This window comes from Microplitis demolitor, chromosome 5 (genome assembly GCF_026212275.2).
Source record: "Microplitis demolitor isolate Queensland-Clemson2020A chromosome 5, iyMicDemo2.1a, whole genome shotgun sequence".
In the NCBI taxonomy this organism is placed as follows: Eukaryota; Metazoa; Arthropoda; class Insecta; order Hymenoptera; family Braconidae; genus Microplitis; species Microplitis demolitor.
The window spans coordinates 20,354,511-20,371,243 of record NC_068549.1 but is presented as its reverse complement, the minus strand read 5'-3'; the positions used below and the strand labels follow the sequence as shown (position 1 = coordinate 20,371,243).

The following is a 16,733-nucleotide window of genomic DNA, read 5'->3' as shown; positions in this document are numbered from 1 at the left end:
TAAAAATTTGATTTAGTGTCGACTTCTCTGTGATTAATCACATCCCATTATTTATTTGATAAAACATTAATTAATAAATTAATTTTTTTATTAATGGTCATAATGTGAGATTAACAAAGGCATTGAGAATTTAGTTGAGTTACCTCAGTATTGGAGCTTTATCACCAATGTCATTAGTTGACTATCATTGAAAACGATTAAGAACAATATTGGTCATTAAGTGTATAGTATTATCAGTTTTTTCGATCCTCATTAGTTAGATGTATTTTGTTTTTGATAAAATGTATTTATGATCAATTATGTTTTTCGGCTTCATATTTTATGATATGAAGAGGATTTATTACAGATCGTAACAGAAAAAGAAAAAAAAACAGAAGTACTAGAGTTTAAAATAGTTTAGATTGTTATAGATGTCGCTGTGACTGTCGACCAATTGGACGTCAATTTTGCAGATTATTGAAATTTCTTAGTGATGCGCAGTTGATGAGAAACAAGTTTTTAGTATTTAGTGAGTTGAAGTTATTAGACTTGTGAGGTGTAAAGAATCTTGAAAATTTTCCCGGGAAAACAGAAATAGGGTTTTCATTTGTTTTAGTATTGAAGATTTTATTGAAATTAAGATTAATATAAATTGAATGTTAACAATGATTTTGAAAAGTTGTTTATTGTTAATAACATACTTTTTGGTACAAGATGCCACGGCAGAGAATCGCAGATTGGATACTTATGACATAAATAGTATACAGGTATTCGTTAATAATGTTCATGAAAGAGCGCGGTCGGATTATCGGTTGGAAAATACAACATTGGAAGATGATGAAAAAAATAATGTTTTGAAAATGATATTCAATGACTTAACGAATATACTAACTGAGTTAAATAAAATGTCTAACGATCCACGTAAAATCCTTTCATCTGGTGACTTGATTAGTTTCGTTGCTAATTTAGAGAAACATGATCTAAAAAATGGTCATTCTGTACAACCAAAATTGTCAGTAAAATTGAATACGATATTTGATATAAGTGAAATAATAAATTCATACACCGAGCCATTGTTGAAATTAGGCAGCAGTAATTTTTCTGGCGAACGAGATATGTCGGAATTCTGTCCATCTAACCAAAATATTCAATTCAAGTTTGAACGGCCAATTGTTCTTAATGAATACAAAAAATCTATTGATAACCTCACAGTCAGAATGTATGTAAGTATCAGTAACAAACCGTATAATGACGTTGAAAAACAATAGGTAACTTTTGAACTATATTGTAAATGCAATATAGTGAAAAATAATTATTAATCCGTCCGATGTTATAAAAATAAAATTTTTCTCTCTATTGCTTCTATTAAACTTTTTCTCGAAATAAGTAAACCGTTTATCCAAATTTTCTGTTCAAAAGTTGTTAAAAATGATAAATAATCTTTCACCTATTATAGAACAAAACGCAACATGATTCTTGTGGTCAAACAAGTTCATTAAATCAAGCGATATTTGATTATCATCATCAAGTTGTCGCCACATATCTAAAAGAATATATAATGCTCAATTTCGTTGATATTATTGATGGCCGTTGTTATGACTGTAAGTATGAAAGAAGTTTATCATCATTATGAAAATTAAATAAATGATATCAAACAGCCATTAATACTTTATTTGTCTTAATAGGGAATGTAATTCCATTATTAAACACTCGTCGAATCGATTCGATGAAGGAACTATCAGAGATCATTAAATTAGCTAAAAAACTTCTAGATCATGCTAATCATTTTATTTACAGATGTGATGCAGACTATAGTAATAATGGTAATTACATGAAAAATACACCTTCTTATATTTATTGTTCTCTTATTGATAAATAAAAATACATTCGTAAGTCTTATTTTAACTTTTTCTAGCTAACGAGAAGTCGTATTACGAATTAGAACATATGATACAAACAGTAATAGTTCCCGAAAAAGAATTGAGTACAACCGGATCCTGCAGCCATAATTGTGATTTGAACGCTATCAGACATTCAATTAATAATCAAGACTGTGACGAATATCAACACTGTCATTATCTCGACAGCAACTATGAAATCTGTGAATCGGTAATTATTTCCATTTTTTTTCGTTTTTAGAACTCTTATAACATAAGATGTTCTCATCGACTGAAAAAGTCCTCAACTTTTCGGATTTAATACTAGAACTATTTATGGCGCGATACCAATGCCACTCTTTACTGAAAGTTCTTTCGTACTAATACTAATAATTACATTTAGTCTGATAAAACGAGTTCGAGACGTTACGAGTGGTTCAAAGGCAGCAAGGGAGCACCTTATGGCAAAAACTACCCAAGCTGTAATGGCACAGTGAAGACTTTATCCAGTTATTATAATCCCTTTCCACCTCGTTGGTGTGACTATTGTGTGTGCACCTGTGCCCAAAAATCGCGACGAAGGAATGTCATCGCTGCCGTTAGTTTCAGAGAACAAGTCACCGATATTGATAATAACATGTTGAGTATTCCATTGATAGCTTAATCAATCTTTGAGCATTGTTCAAGTTGTTTAATTATTTTCTCTGATACAGGGTAGTCGTCGGTGTGAGATTTGTTGAGAAAGGCAAATTAATTCATGTCCAGATAAAAGAACGGAAACTGAAACCCACTAGCTCAGATGATAGAGGCTCATGGAAAGAATTGGAAAACATCTATAAGAATGATAATACTGGGAAATTTTTAATCAGAAATACAAAGTTCTCTATAGTAGAGCTTAAACCGAACGTCGATTATGGAGAAGCAAAATTAATGGATCTTGATGATTTTATTGCGCCCAATGGTTACGTTGTTACAGGGGTAAAATTAGAGTTTTCTAGATTCTTTTTCAGTACTTTAAGTGTAAATACCGAAACAATTCAACTGAAAGTACGCGTCACGCCTTTTGATTACCTTAAAGGTATACTAATAAATAAAAATCAAACACATTGGATCAATTTCAGTGAACGGCCCGGGAGGTATTCATTTTTATTGAATAGTCTATACTTTCTAAAACTAATATTTTCTTCATTGATTTAACTTGTGGTCATAATTATGACAATTTTCAGGCGACAATCAATCATAAATGATTCAGATTTGCCAACAAAGTCTCCTAAAAATGTTATTGACTCGAATCCGAACCAATATATTAAATTCTACGTTTCGGATTTGAGGAAAGATGGCGGACAATCAACAATACCATTTTTTGATGCTCAAAATGTTGAAGGTACTCCTGAATTTCCGTTAGGGGGAGTCGGGGTCGTTCATCGCGGTCATAAAGGCTATGGTGGATTCGTGGCATTAAGAATTCATGATTTGAATCTCTCAAATTACTTCAATGATAAAATTCATGAGCAACTCTAAATTTAATTTTTGTGATTTGATATTTTAAGTATATTTTATGTAATAAGAAAAATTTCTGACATTAAAAGCTATATTCATAATTCTTTGATTGTATTACTTAACTTTTTATCAAATTTGTGTATGTCTAAAATCGACAAATAAGAAAACGAGGGCGTTCAATAAAATAATACAAAAATATGTTCTGAATTGATTGACCTCTAATCGAATATTATTCAAATCTGTAAAAAAAATTTTTTTTTTGGAAAGTCAGTGAGAAAAATCGTAAAAAAGTCTTTTCTCTTAAATTTAGTGACACTCCGACTTTTTGTGATTAGGCGCCTCAAATGGAAAATTAATAGACTATTAAAATATATAATAATAATAATGGCCGAGTATATATTGTTTTGTCGTACGTCATGATAGATATTTTATGATAAAATTAATTAAATGTTTAATTATCTAAAACCACCGAACCATTAGAAGTTTCTCAAATTACTTTAGCCCGGGGTATTAATGATAACCGAACTAATGAGGAACAGAAATTCAACAGTAGTAAGAAAAAGAATGCTAGAAAAATAAGTTTTTCATGATATTTCTGATGTACGGGAGCTAAAATTATTTGAAAATGAATTAAGAGATTTTCTATGGAATGGTTTGGCGTATTTTGTATCTGTTATTGAGTGAATAACAAAATATTTATGCGAAATATTAAATTAACGATTATCAAAACTATTATAGATGTTGATAAAATTGATAATAGATTAGACGTCATACTAAAAGATAAGCAGAATCTAATTAACTTGAGGTTGATGGACTTGAAAACTCATAAATACTTAATGTAATCATTGGTTCGTAATCAGTATGAGTTTTGAAGTTTCTGTTTCACTGACAAAAATAATTAAAATTTTCGAGGGTGAACAGAAATTTCATTCTCAGTCGTTTTTTATTTTTTAGTTCGATTGAGTCGCGATAGATATAAATTAAATAGTGACAATGAATTTGAAAAGTTGTTTGTTGTTAATAACATACTTTTTGGTACAAGATGCCACGGCAGAGAATCGCAGATTGGATACTTATGACATAAATAGTATACAGGTATTCGTTAATAATGTTCATGAAAGAGCGCGGTCTGATTATCGGTTGGAAAATACAACATTGAAAGATGATGAAAAGAATAATGTTTTGGAAATGATATTCAATGACTTAACGAATATACTAACTGAGTTAAATAAAATGTCTAACGATCCACGTAAAATCCTTTCATCTGGTGAATTGATTAGTATCGTTGATAGTTTAGAGAAACATGATCTAAAAACCGGTTTTTCTGCACAACCAAAATTGTCAGTAAAATTGAATACGATATTTAATATAAGTGAAACAATAAATTCATACGTCGAGCCATTATTGAAATTAGGCAGCAGTAATTTTTCTGGCGAACGAGATATGTCGGAATTCTGTCCATCTAACAAAAGTATTCAACCAAACATTGAATTCAAGTTTGAACAGCCAATTGTTCTTAATGAATACAAAAAATTCATTGACAATTTCGCAGTAATTATGAACGTAAGTATAAGTACAAAGTATAAAATAAATGACATCGAATAAAAATGGAGAAGTTGCTGCATTTTATATTTGAAAGGAATATTATCCAAAATAATTATAATCAAATTCCTGATCCTACAAGAGTGAAAATCTTTCTTCACTGCATCTTTCTCACTTCTACCAAAAAAAAAAAAAAAAAAAAAAAACATAAATTTTCTACTTGAACTTTCTGTTAAAAAGTTACTAAAAATGATAATTTATCTATTACCTATTATAGAACAAAACGCAACATGATTCTTGTGGTCAAACAAGTTCATTAAATCAAGCGATATTTGATTATCATCATCAAGTTGTCGCCACATATCTAAAAGAATATATATTGCTCAACTTCGTTGATATTATCGATGGTCGTTGTTATGACTGTAAGTACGAATGAAGTTTATTATCATTATGAGAATTAAATAAATGATATCAAACAGCCATTAATACTTTATTTGTCTTAATAGGGAATGTAATTCCATTATTAAACACTCGTCGAATCGATTCAATGAAGGAACTATCCGAAATCATTAAACTAACTAAAAATCTCCTTGATAATAATTCTGTCTATATCTACAGATGTGATGCAGACTATCGTAATAATGGTAATTACTCGAAGAATATACCTTCTTATCGTCATTGTTTTTTTATTGATAAATTTAAATTTATTCGTAAATCTAAATTAAACTCTTTCTAGCCAAAGGAAAGTCATATTACGAATTAGAACGTATGATTCAACACGTAATATATCCCGAAAAAGAATTGAGTACCACTGGGTCCTGCAAACATAATTGTGATTTGAGTACTATAAAAAATTCAATTAATGACCAAGGATGCAAAGAATTAACCGAATGTCGCTTCATTCATGACACATATGATATATGCAAAACTGTAACTATATTTAATATTGCTTGTAATTTTCCCTTACAATCCCCTGCTAGTTCGCTAACAGAAACACTTGATGTCGTATATATGTGCTGGCACCTCTAGCCTTAGGCCTGCCTTACCATCTCGCACTTGCAACTTACGCGCTCACTTCCTGTCACATTGCGCACAATTGAATAATCACATTTTAATTGTTATTATTTAGACTGGAAGCTATAGTTCAAGACGTTACGAATGGTTCGCCAACGGAGCTGGATACATTTATGGTAACAGCTACCCTCATTGCCGGGGAAATGTTACAAGATTTTCTGTTTCTAGTTACTTGCCTATGTTTACTGTTCACTACTGTAATTATTGTGTGTGTAAGTGTGTTAGTAAACCGAAACGTCGTGAAAATGTTGTAACAGCACTAAGTTTCATGGAACAAGTTTCCAATATAAGGAAAAACATGTAACGTATTTTAGTAGTTTTATGTGATTAATTATTTTTTGAAATCGCCTGAATTGAAACTGCGAGTTTTAATGCCTGGTTCACCAGTCGAAAAAGCCAATTTGAGACCAAAACGATCCCGCGGGTGGAAACTGATCATTTTCTTTCTTAGAAAACTTTTGGCGAAATCAAATTTTTTTATTGCAAACCTCCAAATATTTATGACATTCTAATAACTAGGGACGAGATTTTTACCTCAATTTTGAATAAATGGTTAGAATGTTTGGTGTTACGGTGAAAATATTGGTCTTATAAAAAAAGTTTGCAAACAAAAGTTGTGGGAAATTTAATTTTCGAAATAATATGTTTTGTATGATTTTTTTATACGACCAATATTTTCAACGTAATTCCAAAATTAAGATTCATAATGAACGATTCAAATTTTTGATAATTATGATAATCTTAATTTTAAAATTACAGTGAAAATATTGGCCGTATAAAAAAATCATAAGAGACATTTTTTTTATAAAATTAAATTTTGAATAACTCTCATTTGAAAAATTTTTCGATACGACCAATATTTCCACCGTAATTCCGAAATTAAGATTCATAATGAATGATTCAAATTTTTGATAATTATGAAAATCTTAATTTTGAAATTACGGCTTCCCTATCAGTCTTATGAAAAAATTGTAATAAACATTTCCTTTATAAAATTAAATTTCCTACAACTTTTGTTTTAAAAATTTTCTTATACAACCAATATTTTCACCGTAATATCAAAAATTTGACAGCATTAATTATTAATTGTTTTTTTTGAATCAAAACAAAATTCCGGCCCTACTAATAATCAAGCAAACTGACAGTTGCATTTGAAAAACTAAAATGATAATATGAGTTCCTATAAAAAAAATTACTAAATTAATAAAAACCCATTGCTTTTTGTTACAATTATTCAAATTTCTATATTTAAAGTACAGTAATATTTTTTTTGGTTAGGCTATTGTCATAAATTATCCCGTTTCGACTGGCTCCAGACATTAATACTCTCAGTATCACTGAAGGTAATATGTAAAATATAGTGCGGGGAACAGAATAACACGATTTCAGACGTCGGGTGATATCACCCCTCGTTTACAATTGTTTGGTTCATCCCTTGCCACGTAATAAACCATTTAAGAATCATTAAAAATAGTTTATTATAAATATTTACAGGGTAGTCGTGGGTGTTAGGTTCGTTAAAAAAGACTACATGATTCATGTACAGATAAAAGAACGTGAATTTAAATCTAACAGCACAGATAATAGAGGCTCATGGAAGGAATTAAAAAGTTTCGATTACGATGATAACATGAAGAAGTATTATAAGATTCATGATGAACTGATCAAAATTGAGCTCAAATTGGGAACTGATTATGGACATCCAAAAAAAATTCATTTTGATGATTTGATGGCTCCGAAAGGTTACGTTGTCACGGGAGTTAGATTCAGATTTGCTGGAGACTCATTGATTCATCCGAGCTACAAATCGGGTGCAATTCAATTACAGATTCGTGTCACGCCTTTTGATTACGCTACTGGTTTGAATCGTAATTTCGAAAAGTCAAGATGGATTGGTCAGCCGACAATGAGGGCAAGGTACAATGTGTTCTGTTGTGTAAATTAATTATGATGATTTAAGCATCATTAGCTTGTATTTTTATTTTGATAATTATTATTTTTAGAAAGGAATTGACTTTAGATGCTCCAGATAAACCGACAAAATCATTTTTGAATGTTATTGATTCGAAAACAGATCAGTTTATCAAATTCCGTGAATCTGATTTTATAAAAGACGCTGGGCAATCAACAGTTCCATTCTTTGATGCTCAAGATGTTGAAGGCACTCCAGAATTCCCGTTAGGGGGAGTTGGAATTGTGCATCGTGGTCGTAAAGGCTATGGCGGATTTTTGGCATTCAAAATTTTCGATTTGAATCTATCGAATTGCTTAAATGGAGAACCCCAATCACAACAACGAAACAAGCTTTAGATTTTTTATCAATCTACTCAAAATTTGTGTATTAATATAGATTTTCAAAATTGAACATCCGCTATTGTCATTAGTAGCAATTTTTTGTGATAATCATGAAAATAACAATACTAAAAATTATAGATAAAATTAAAATTAAAAATTGTATAAATATGTTTTTAATTGTGTAAAAAAAAATTTCTTAAAATTTACTCGATAGCAACTAAATTACAGGTAAAATTCTTTACACTATAAAATGTGGTGAGTTGTCACAAAAATGAAAATAAGTATTCCTAGATAGATAAGATTATAGTCGAAAATGGAAATAAAAAAAATATATACTTATTAAGATAAGTAACCTCATCAAAAATAATTAACAATTAAATATTATCTGAAGCCAACGTGGACAATGAGAATTTTCGATAACGACAAGTTCGAAGTGATCTTCATAAATTATCTACTAATAAAGAATTAATTGGAGTAATTATAAGAAAAATATCTAGAATCGTCACATTTTGTCGATTTATTATTGAATACATCAGATTGTAGGTTTCATCTTTAAGTTATTAAATAAATTTTGACGGGGATCGAATGAATATCGGTGGGACGGATGGATTATTTGGATCCGTGGCGGTGGGTTTCGATAATAGATAAAATTGGTTATAGATGTCGCTCATACTATTCGTTGATTAGTTTGTAAATGCGACGATGAAAAGCGCATTCTATGCGTCGTTAATGTTAACGGAGTTTTAAATTTTCGGTGAGTTGGAATTATCAGACTTCTGTATAGAGAGCGAGTTTGAAATTTTCACGTGAACATAAATAGGATTTTCATTTCTTTTGTGATTGATGATTTGATTGGAATCGCGATAGATATAAATTTAGTAGTGACAATGAATTTGAAAAGTTGTTTGTTGTTAATAATATACTATTTGGTACAAGATACCACGGCAGAGAATCCCAGATTGGATACTTATGATATAAATAATATACAGGTATTCGTTAATAATGTTCATGAAAGAGCGCGGTCGGATTATCGGTTGGAAAATACAACATTGGAAGATGATGAAAAGAATAATGTTTTGAAAATGATATTCAATGACTTAACGAATATACTAACTGAGTTAAATAAAATGTCTAACGATCCACGTAAAATCCTTTCATCTGGTGAATTGATTAGTTTCGTTGATAGTTTAGAGACACATGATCTAAAAACCGGTTTTTCTGCACAACCAAAATTGTCAGTAAAATTGAATACAATATTTAATATAAGTGAAACAATAAATTCATACGTCGAGCCATTATTGAAATTAGGCAGCAGTAATTTTTCTGGCGAACGAGATATGTCGGAATTCTGTCCATCTAACAAAAGTATTCAACCAAACATTGAATTCAAGTTTGAACAGCCAATTGTTCTTAATGAATACAAAAAATTCATTGACAATCTCGCAGTAATTATGAACGTAAGTATAAGTACAAAGTATAAAATAAATGACATCGAATAAAAATGGAGAAGTTGCTGCATTTTATATTCGAAAGGAATATTATCCAAAATAATTATAATCAAATTCCTGATCCTACAAGAGTGAAAATCTTTCTTCATTGCATCTTTCTCACTTCTACAAAAAAAAAAAAAAAAAAAAAAAAAAAACATAAATTTTCTACTTGAACTTTCTGTTAAAAAGTTACTAAAAATGATAATTTATCTATTACCTATTATAGAACAAAACGCAACATGATTCTTGTGGTCAAACAAGTTCATTAAATCAAGCGATATTTGATTATCATCATCAAGTTGTCGCCACATATCTAAAAGAATATATATTGCTCAACTTCGTTGATATCATCGATGGTCGTTGTTATGACTGTAAGTACGAATGAAGTTTATTATCATTATGAGAATTAAATAAATGATATCAAACAGCCATTAAAACTTTATTTGTCTTAATAGGGAACGTAACTCCATTTCTAAGCACTCGACGAGACTATTCAATGAAGGAATTATCAGAGATCATTAAATCAGCTAAAAAACTTCTAGATCATGCTAATCATTTTATTTACAGATGTGATGCAGACTATAGTAATGATGGTAATTACATGAAAAATACACCTTCTTATATTTTTTGTTCTCTTATTGATAAATAAAAATACATTCGTAAGTCTTATTTTAACTTTTTCTAGCTAACGAGAAGTCGTATTACGAATTAGAACATATGATACAAACAGTAATAGTTCCCGAAAAAGAATTGAGCACAACCGGATCCTGCAGCCATAATTGTGATTTGAACGCTATCAGACATTCAATTAATAATCAAGACTGTGACGAATATCAACACTGTCATTATCTTCACAGCAACTATGAAATCTGTGAATCGGTAATTATTTCCATTTTTTTTCCGTATTTAGAACTCTTATAACATAAGATGCTCTCATCGACTGAAAAAGTTCTCAACTTTTCGGATTTAATGCTAGAAATATTTATGGCGCGATACCAATGCCACTCTTTACTGAAAGCTCATTCGTACTAATACTAATAATTACATTTAGTCTGATAAAACGAGTTCGAGACGTTACGAGTGGTTCAAAGGCAGCAAGGGAGCACCTTATGGCAAAAACTACCCAAGCTGTAATGGCACAGTGAAGACTTTATCCAGTTATTTTAAGGCCTTTCCATCTAGTATGTGTGAATATTGTGTGTGCACCTGTGCCCAAAAATCGCGACGAAGGAATGTCATCGCTGCCGTTAGTTTCAGAGAACAAGTCACCGATATTGATAATAACATGTTGAGTATTCCATTGATAGCTTAATCAATCTTTGAGCATTGTTCAAGTTGTTTAATTATTTTCTCTGATACAGGGTAGTCGTCGGTGTGAGATTTGTTGAGAAAGGCAAATTAATTCATGTCCAGATAAAAGAACGGAAACTGAAACCCACTAGCTCAGATGATAGAGGATCATGGAAAGAATTGGAAAACATCTATAAGAATGATAATACTGGGAAATTTTTAATCAGAAATACAAAGTTCCCTATAGTAGAGCTTAAACCGAACGTCGATTATGGAGAAGCAGAAGCTATGAATTTCGATGACATGATTGCACCCGAAGGTTACGTTGTCACAGGAGTTAGATTCAAATTTGCAAGAGATACATTTGATCATTACCGATTTAAGATCGGCACAATTCAAATAGAAATTCGTGTAACGCCTTTTGATCACGCCAAAGGAATTATTATTAATCATAATCTAACGCATTGGGTTGTACCACGAAAAGGCATGTATAGGTAAGTTTTCTTTAGAGTCATCTCTGTAAACTATAGAAATATCCATGTAATGATTAGTAGTTCAAAAGCTGGCTCCGTAACAGTCCGTAAAAGTAAATATGTATGCTTACAGACAAGACTTGGTTTTAACTGACCCAGATTTACCAACTAAATCGTCCGTACCTATGATCGACTCAAATCCAATCAAATTTGTAAGATTCCGTGCATCTGATTTGAAAAAAGACGCCGGGCAATCAACAGTGCCCTTTTTTGACGCTCAAAACGTGGAGGGTTTTCCAGAGTTTCCTTTAGGAGGAGTTGGAACCATTCATCGTGGCCATGAAGGTTCTGGTGGATTCATAGCGTTCAAAATATACGATATGAAGCTTTCAAAATACTTTAACGAAAAGTCATATTCATAATCTTGCAATAAAAATCATTCTATGTTAAAAATACCTGTATCTTCCTTTTACTGATCAGCACACTAATTAATATGTCTTATAATGGCAGCCCAATAAAACATTTATCAGTATTTGAGAACTAATATCGAAGACTTTTTATTTCCAGCATTCGTTACTTTTGCCAATCCTTCCAAAAATGGTATTTTATGTGACCCTATCAAAAAATCAATGTGGGATTGCATGGGAACCCATAGTATTCTGTATAGAAAAATATGGATTTATGTAAGAATCCATAGAAATTAGCATAGGAATGTATGAATTTATGTAAAAATTCATGCAGGAAACCATCTGATAAGGATTTCCATATGGGAAATTGTGGGTACCTGGATTCTCATGTGGGAACTTGACATAGTAACTTAAATACATGGATTTCTTTATGGAAAATTCATATAGGAATCTCGGTTTCTATGTAAGTAATTTCTATAGAATCCGGGGTATCTGAATCTCTATGGCTATCGTCTGATAATACAAGTATATGAATCTATGTTAGATTCCCGTAGGAAACCATATGGGAATCCATCCGAAAACACGACGTGGGCTGGATTTCCAAATGGTTTTTATTTTATAGGGATCTCCGGTCAAAGATTCCTTAGACTTCTATAACTCGTGGCGGAAATATGACCATCGATGGTTGATACCGATGGTCATAAATTTATTTCCCAATCGGCTTTATTGACACTCTTCTTATTTTTCAGGCATCCATTGATTCTTTATCATCCAGATAAACCAACTAAATCGCCTGAAAATGTCATTGACTCAAAGACAGATCAGATTATCAAATTCCGTGCTTCCAATTTGAAAAAAGACGCCGGACAATCAACAGTTCCATTCTTTGATGCTCAAGATGTTGAAGGCACTCCAGAATTCCCGTTAGGAGGAGTCGGAATTGTGCTTCGTGGTCGTAAAGGCTACGGTGGATTTTTGGCATTCAAAATTTATGATTTGAATCTTTCAACACTTTTCAATCAATAAATAATATCAATGTAAAATTCTATAAAATACATATGTTACTTCTTTTTTTTTATAAAAATTCTCAAACTGTACTTTTTTTATTACAAAAAAAAAGTTGATCATTAATGTTACGGGAATATTATCTTTTTTTAAAAATAAGCACGTTAGTCTATAATAAATTCATAAACTAATCAAAAGACGTTAGTAATTAGTAATAAAAGCCCATTGGCTGCACAGCAATAAAATATTTCATGATACTCAAAATTACGACGTAAATCCCCGATAATAAAAATAGACATCATTAATGTGAAGAATAACAATGTTGATTTCAAAACAGTCTTAATTTTTTTATTCAACATAAACTTCTTAAACAACTCAAACCTAGTGAACAGTAGTTAAAATACTAAGTACAATGATGTTAACTAATTATTTAATATTCATCATAATAATTTATTTCACTAATTCATTGACATCAAGTATAAATCCAGGAGATATTTTCGACTCATACAAGTTAGAATCGTTTATAGATAGACTGGAGAAAAAAGTTATGGATAATCAACTGAAAAATACGACACTGAAGAAATATCAGAAAAATAGAGAATTAAAAGCAGTTTTCATTGATTTGATAAATACACTAGAGAAACTGAATTTAGAATCCGATAATGCAACTGACAATTATGGGCCGTACGATTTTCATAAATTTCTGAACATACTTGAGGAGCATCAAATTAAAAATGGTTACGTTCAATCATTTTCAAATTTGACTAAATACGCGAAACTTATAGAAGACAAATCCAGTGCCATAGATACCATCGTCAGATCACTGATTTACCTCCATGATCAAAGAAATTCCGATTATGATGTTAATGTATGCTCATATGTATCTAATTTGCTTAAATTTGTGCAACACGATAAGTATTTTGAATCTATTTTGTCGATATATCTAGATTTTTTGCGCGATCTTCAAACAAAAATGGCGGTAAGTATTAAGAATACATTATTCATTTCCATCTTACAAATATTTTAATCATCGTTTATTATTCTCGATTCAAATTATTAAAGCGCCCAAATCAATATTCTTTCTGTGGTAAAACCAGCTCATTTGCTATTGGATTAGTTAATTATTATATTCACGTAATGACAACTTTTATCAAAAAATATACATTAATTCAGTTTTCTAAAATAATTGAAGCGCAATGTCAAAATCGTAAGTCCTCTAATTATTTTTCATACTTTACATTGAATTAATAATGATCATGATTTAATAATTTAATAGTTCAACCAACTCCGTCATTGGATTTTATTTTATTAAAATTAGATCTAATCCTCATAGTTGACCTGAACAAACAAATATTACAGAAAACGCATCGATTTATGTATAACTGTGATTTAAAAAAATCTGGTAACTATAATCCTATAGCCAAAACTAATTTTTTGAAATTTTGAACTTTTTCTGCACCTATTGAACGCTACTATCTCTGGCATTTTTCCAAAGTTCAAAAAATAATCAAGAAAATTCAAAATTGTCTTAAATTTAGAAGTTCACTGCTACAAATCTAGCGGAATATTTTTGAACACTAGTTTGTAATTTTGACCAGTTTTTGGCTTTTACTATTCAAGCCAATGGACTTAAAAGATAAAAATTACAATGTTAAACCTATAAATTTTGAGTTTATGATTTTCAGACATAACAGGGATTTATTTTCATAAGATATGAGCGTTCGAGGTGCACATGTTTCATAATTCTAAGATTGATAATCTTTATATATATCATAATTGTCAATTTTTTTAGATAACAGAAATCATTATTATGAATTAGACCGTTTGGTGCAAACAATAATTATTGAAGAAAGATATCTGAGCACAAAAAGATTTTGCGATCATAATTGTAGGCTGAGTTCCATTACAAAAACTTTAAATCATACAGAGTGTCGTCAATTTATTAATTGTCAATATATTAGTGCAAGCTTCGATATTTGTGAAGTAAACTTTTGATCATTATATTCATTTAAACTAAAAATACTCGCTAATCACGATTCGAACTAATTATAAACAGAATTGTCTAATCATTAACTTCGGGTACAATTGATAAATTCAAATTTCATGGTTAACCCTTTCCCGGTTGACCTTGAGTCCCTACTCTCAATTTGAATCGTACTTCGTCTTAAAGCGAGAGAGCGCTAGCCTGTAGAGAAGAGAAGGGACAAAAAAAATAGTAGAAAGGGGCGCATTCATGCACTACTACGATTAAACCGTTACTCACACAGCCTTAACAACGAACTTTGATTGGCACTACCCTCGTATAGCTCACACCGATACATTTCGATACATACTTTCGGAAAAGGGTTAATTTATATTATAGCAATTCAAGTTTCGTTACGAATAATATAAACTTTGAATTTTTCTTTGCATGTTCTTAGGATTTTTATAAGATGGCTAATTAAATTTTATTACTTAGTCTAACAAAGGGAGTTCAAGACGGTACGAGTGGTTTAAGGACAGCCAGGGGAACATGTATGGCGAAAATAATCAACAACAATGTGATAATCCCCTAAAATCTTTATCTAGTTACTATAATGCTTTTCAATTTCACTATTGTGATTACTGCGTGTGTACTTGTGTTACGAACCCACAACGAGGGCACCCGATGACAACTGCTATCAGTTTTAGAGACCAAGTTACAAATATCAAAAACAACATGTTGAGTATTCGATATTCTCTCTAATTAAACTATGAACAAAAATTACAATAAGGTTATAATAATGATCTATTTTGAATTTAGAGTAGTGACAGGTGTGCGATTTGTCAAAAAAGACCGTATGATTCATGTACAAATAAAAAGGGGTAAACTGAAGTCACAGAATGTCAGGGATGAAAGTTCATGGAAAAATTTGGAAAACTTTTTTTATGAGAAAAGTACTGGAAGACCTTATGTCCAAAACAGTCAAAATATTTCTACAGTGTGCAAACTGGGAACTGATTACGGAGATGCTAAAATATTAATTTTGGATGATGTACATGCGCCCGAAGGTTTTGTTGTTACAGGGGTTAGATTTAGATTTGCAAATAATTTCGGTGATTATTCGCCACCGACAACAGGTCCGATACAATTGCAAATTCGTGTCACGCCTTTTGATTATATAAGCGGCAAGTTAATTGATCACAATAAAACGCATTGGGTTTCTCCAAAAGTCGAGAAATGGAGGTCCGTCACATAGTTTTTGATGCTACCCTAATTTTTCTAGTGATTAATCATATTTTTCAAATATGTTTTGTAATCAATACAATTTTTTCAGAGAATCATTGATTCTGCAAGATCCCGAAGAACCAACTGAATCATCTGATGATGTTACTAACTCAAAGACAAATCAGTATATTGTATTCCGTCCTTCCGATTTGAAAAAAGACGCCGGACAATCAACAGTTCCATTCTTTGATGCCCAAAACGTTGAAGGTGTTCCTGAATTTCCGTTAGGGGGAGTTGGAATCATTCATCGTGGTCGCGACGGCGATGGTGGACTTGTGGCATTCCGAGTTTTCGATTTAAAGCTTTCTAAATATTTTCAATAACCAATCAAAATTAAAAAATACTAAATCATTATAATTATATTTTGAATAATATTGATTATTATCTGTCTTTTATTTCCAATTCAAAATAAAAAAAAAATAATAAACTTCTTAGATAATTACTTTAAGTCTATAGTTAAAAATTATGTAACAGGAAACGATTAATGTTGGCCAATTAAAGCAATCTCCACAAAAGTAGCAAAATGTTTTTTTTTTTTTTCTAGATTGATAAGC

The 16,733-nt window shown here is 30.8% G+C and overlaps 5 protein-coding genes across 9 annotated transcripts in view; 4 read left to right on the top strand and 1 right to left on the bottom strand.

Moving 5' to 3' along the window:
* LOC103579449 (A disintegrin and metalloproteinase with thrombospondin motifs gon-1) overlaps nt 1–16,733 on the bottom strand; it is a 122,444-nt gene that overhangs the window by 41,773 nt on the left and 63,938 nt on the right. The gene's annotated exons all lie outside the window — the stretch shown is intronic.
* On the top strand, nt 156–3,460 carry LOC103579445 (uncharacterized). Its single transcript, XM_053739041.1, has 7 exons — nt 156–1,202; nt 1,436–1,580; nt 1,665–1,802; nt 1,895–2,088; nt 2,260–2,495; nt 2,570–2,992; nt 3,083–3,460. The coding sequence occupies exons 1-7, from the start codon at nt 636–638 to the stop codon at nt 3,375–3,377; spliced, it is 1,998 nt and encodes a 665-aa protein (XP_053595016.1). The 5' UTR covers nt 156–635; the 3' UTR covers nt 3,378–3,460.
* LOC128667752 (uncharacterized) lies at nt 3,961–8,439 on the top strand. The gene is made up of 7 exons (XM_053739040.1): nt 3,961–4,919; nt 5,176–5,320; nt 5,405–5,542; nt 5,635–5,828; nt 6,028–6,272; nt 7,467–7,889; nt 7,976–8,439. Exons 1-7 carry the CDS (start codon nt 4,350–4,352, stop codon nt 8,280–8,282), a joined length of 2,022 nt encoding a protein of 673 aa, XP_053595015.1. The 5' UTR covers nt 3,961–4,349; the 3' UTR covers nt 8,283–8,439.
* Nucleotides 8,959–12,045, top strand: LOC106693112 (uncharacterized). The gene is made up of 7 exons (XM_053739042.1): nt 8,959–9,724; nt 9,984–10,128; nt 10,213–10,350; nt 10,443–10,636; nt 10,809–11,044; nt 11,119–11,541; nt 11,654–12,045. The coding sequence occupies exons 1-7, from the start codon at nt 9,155–9,157 to the stop codon at nt 11,940–11,942; spliced, it is 1,995 nt and encodes a 664-aa protein (XP_053595017.1). The 5' UTR covers nt 8,959–9,154; the 3' UTR covers nt 11,943–12,045.
* Nucleotides 13,183–16,681, top strand: LOC103579443 (uncharacterized). Its single transcript, XM_053739043.1, has 7 exons — nt 13,183–13,911; nt 13,995–14,139; nt 14,209–14,334; nt 14,725–14,915; nt 15,391–15,632; nt 15,715–16,137; nt 16,229–16,681. Exons 1-7 carry the CDS (start codon nt 13,345–13,347, stop codon nt 16,500–16,502), a joined length of 1,968 nt encoding a protein of 655 aa, XP_053595018.1. The 5' UTR covers nt 13,183–13,344; the 3' UTR covers nt 16,503–16,681.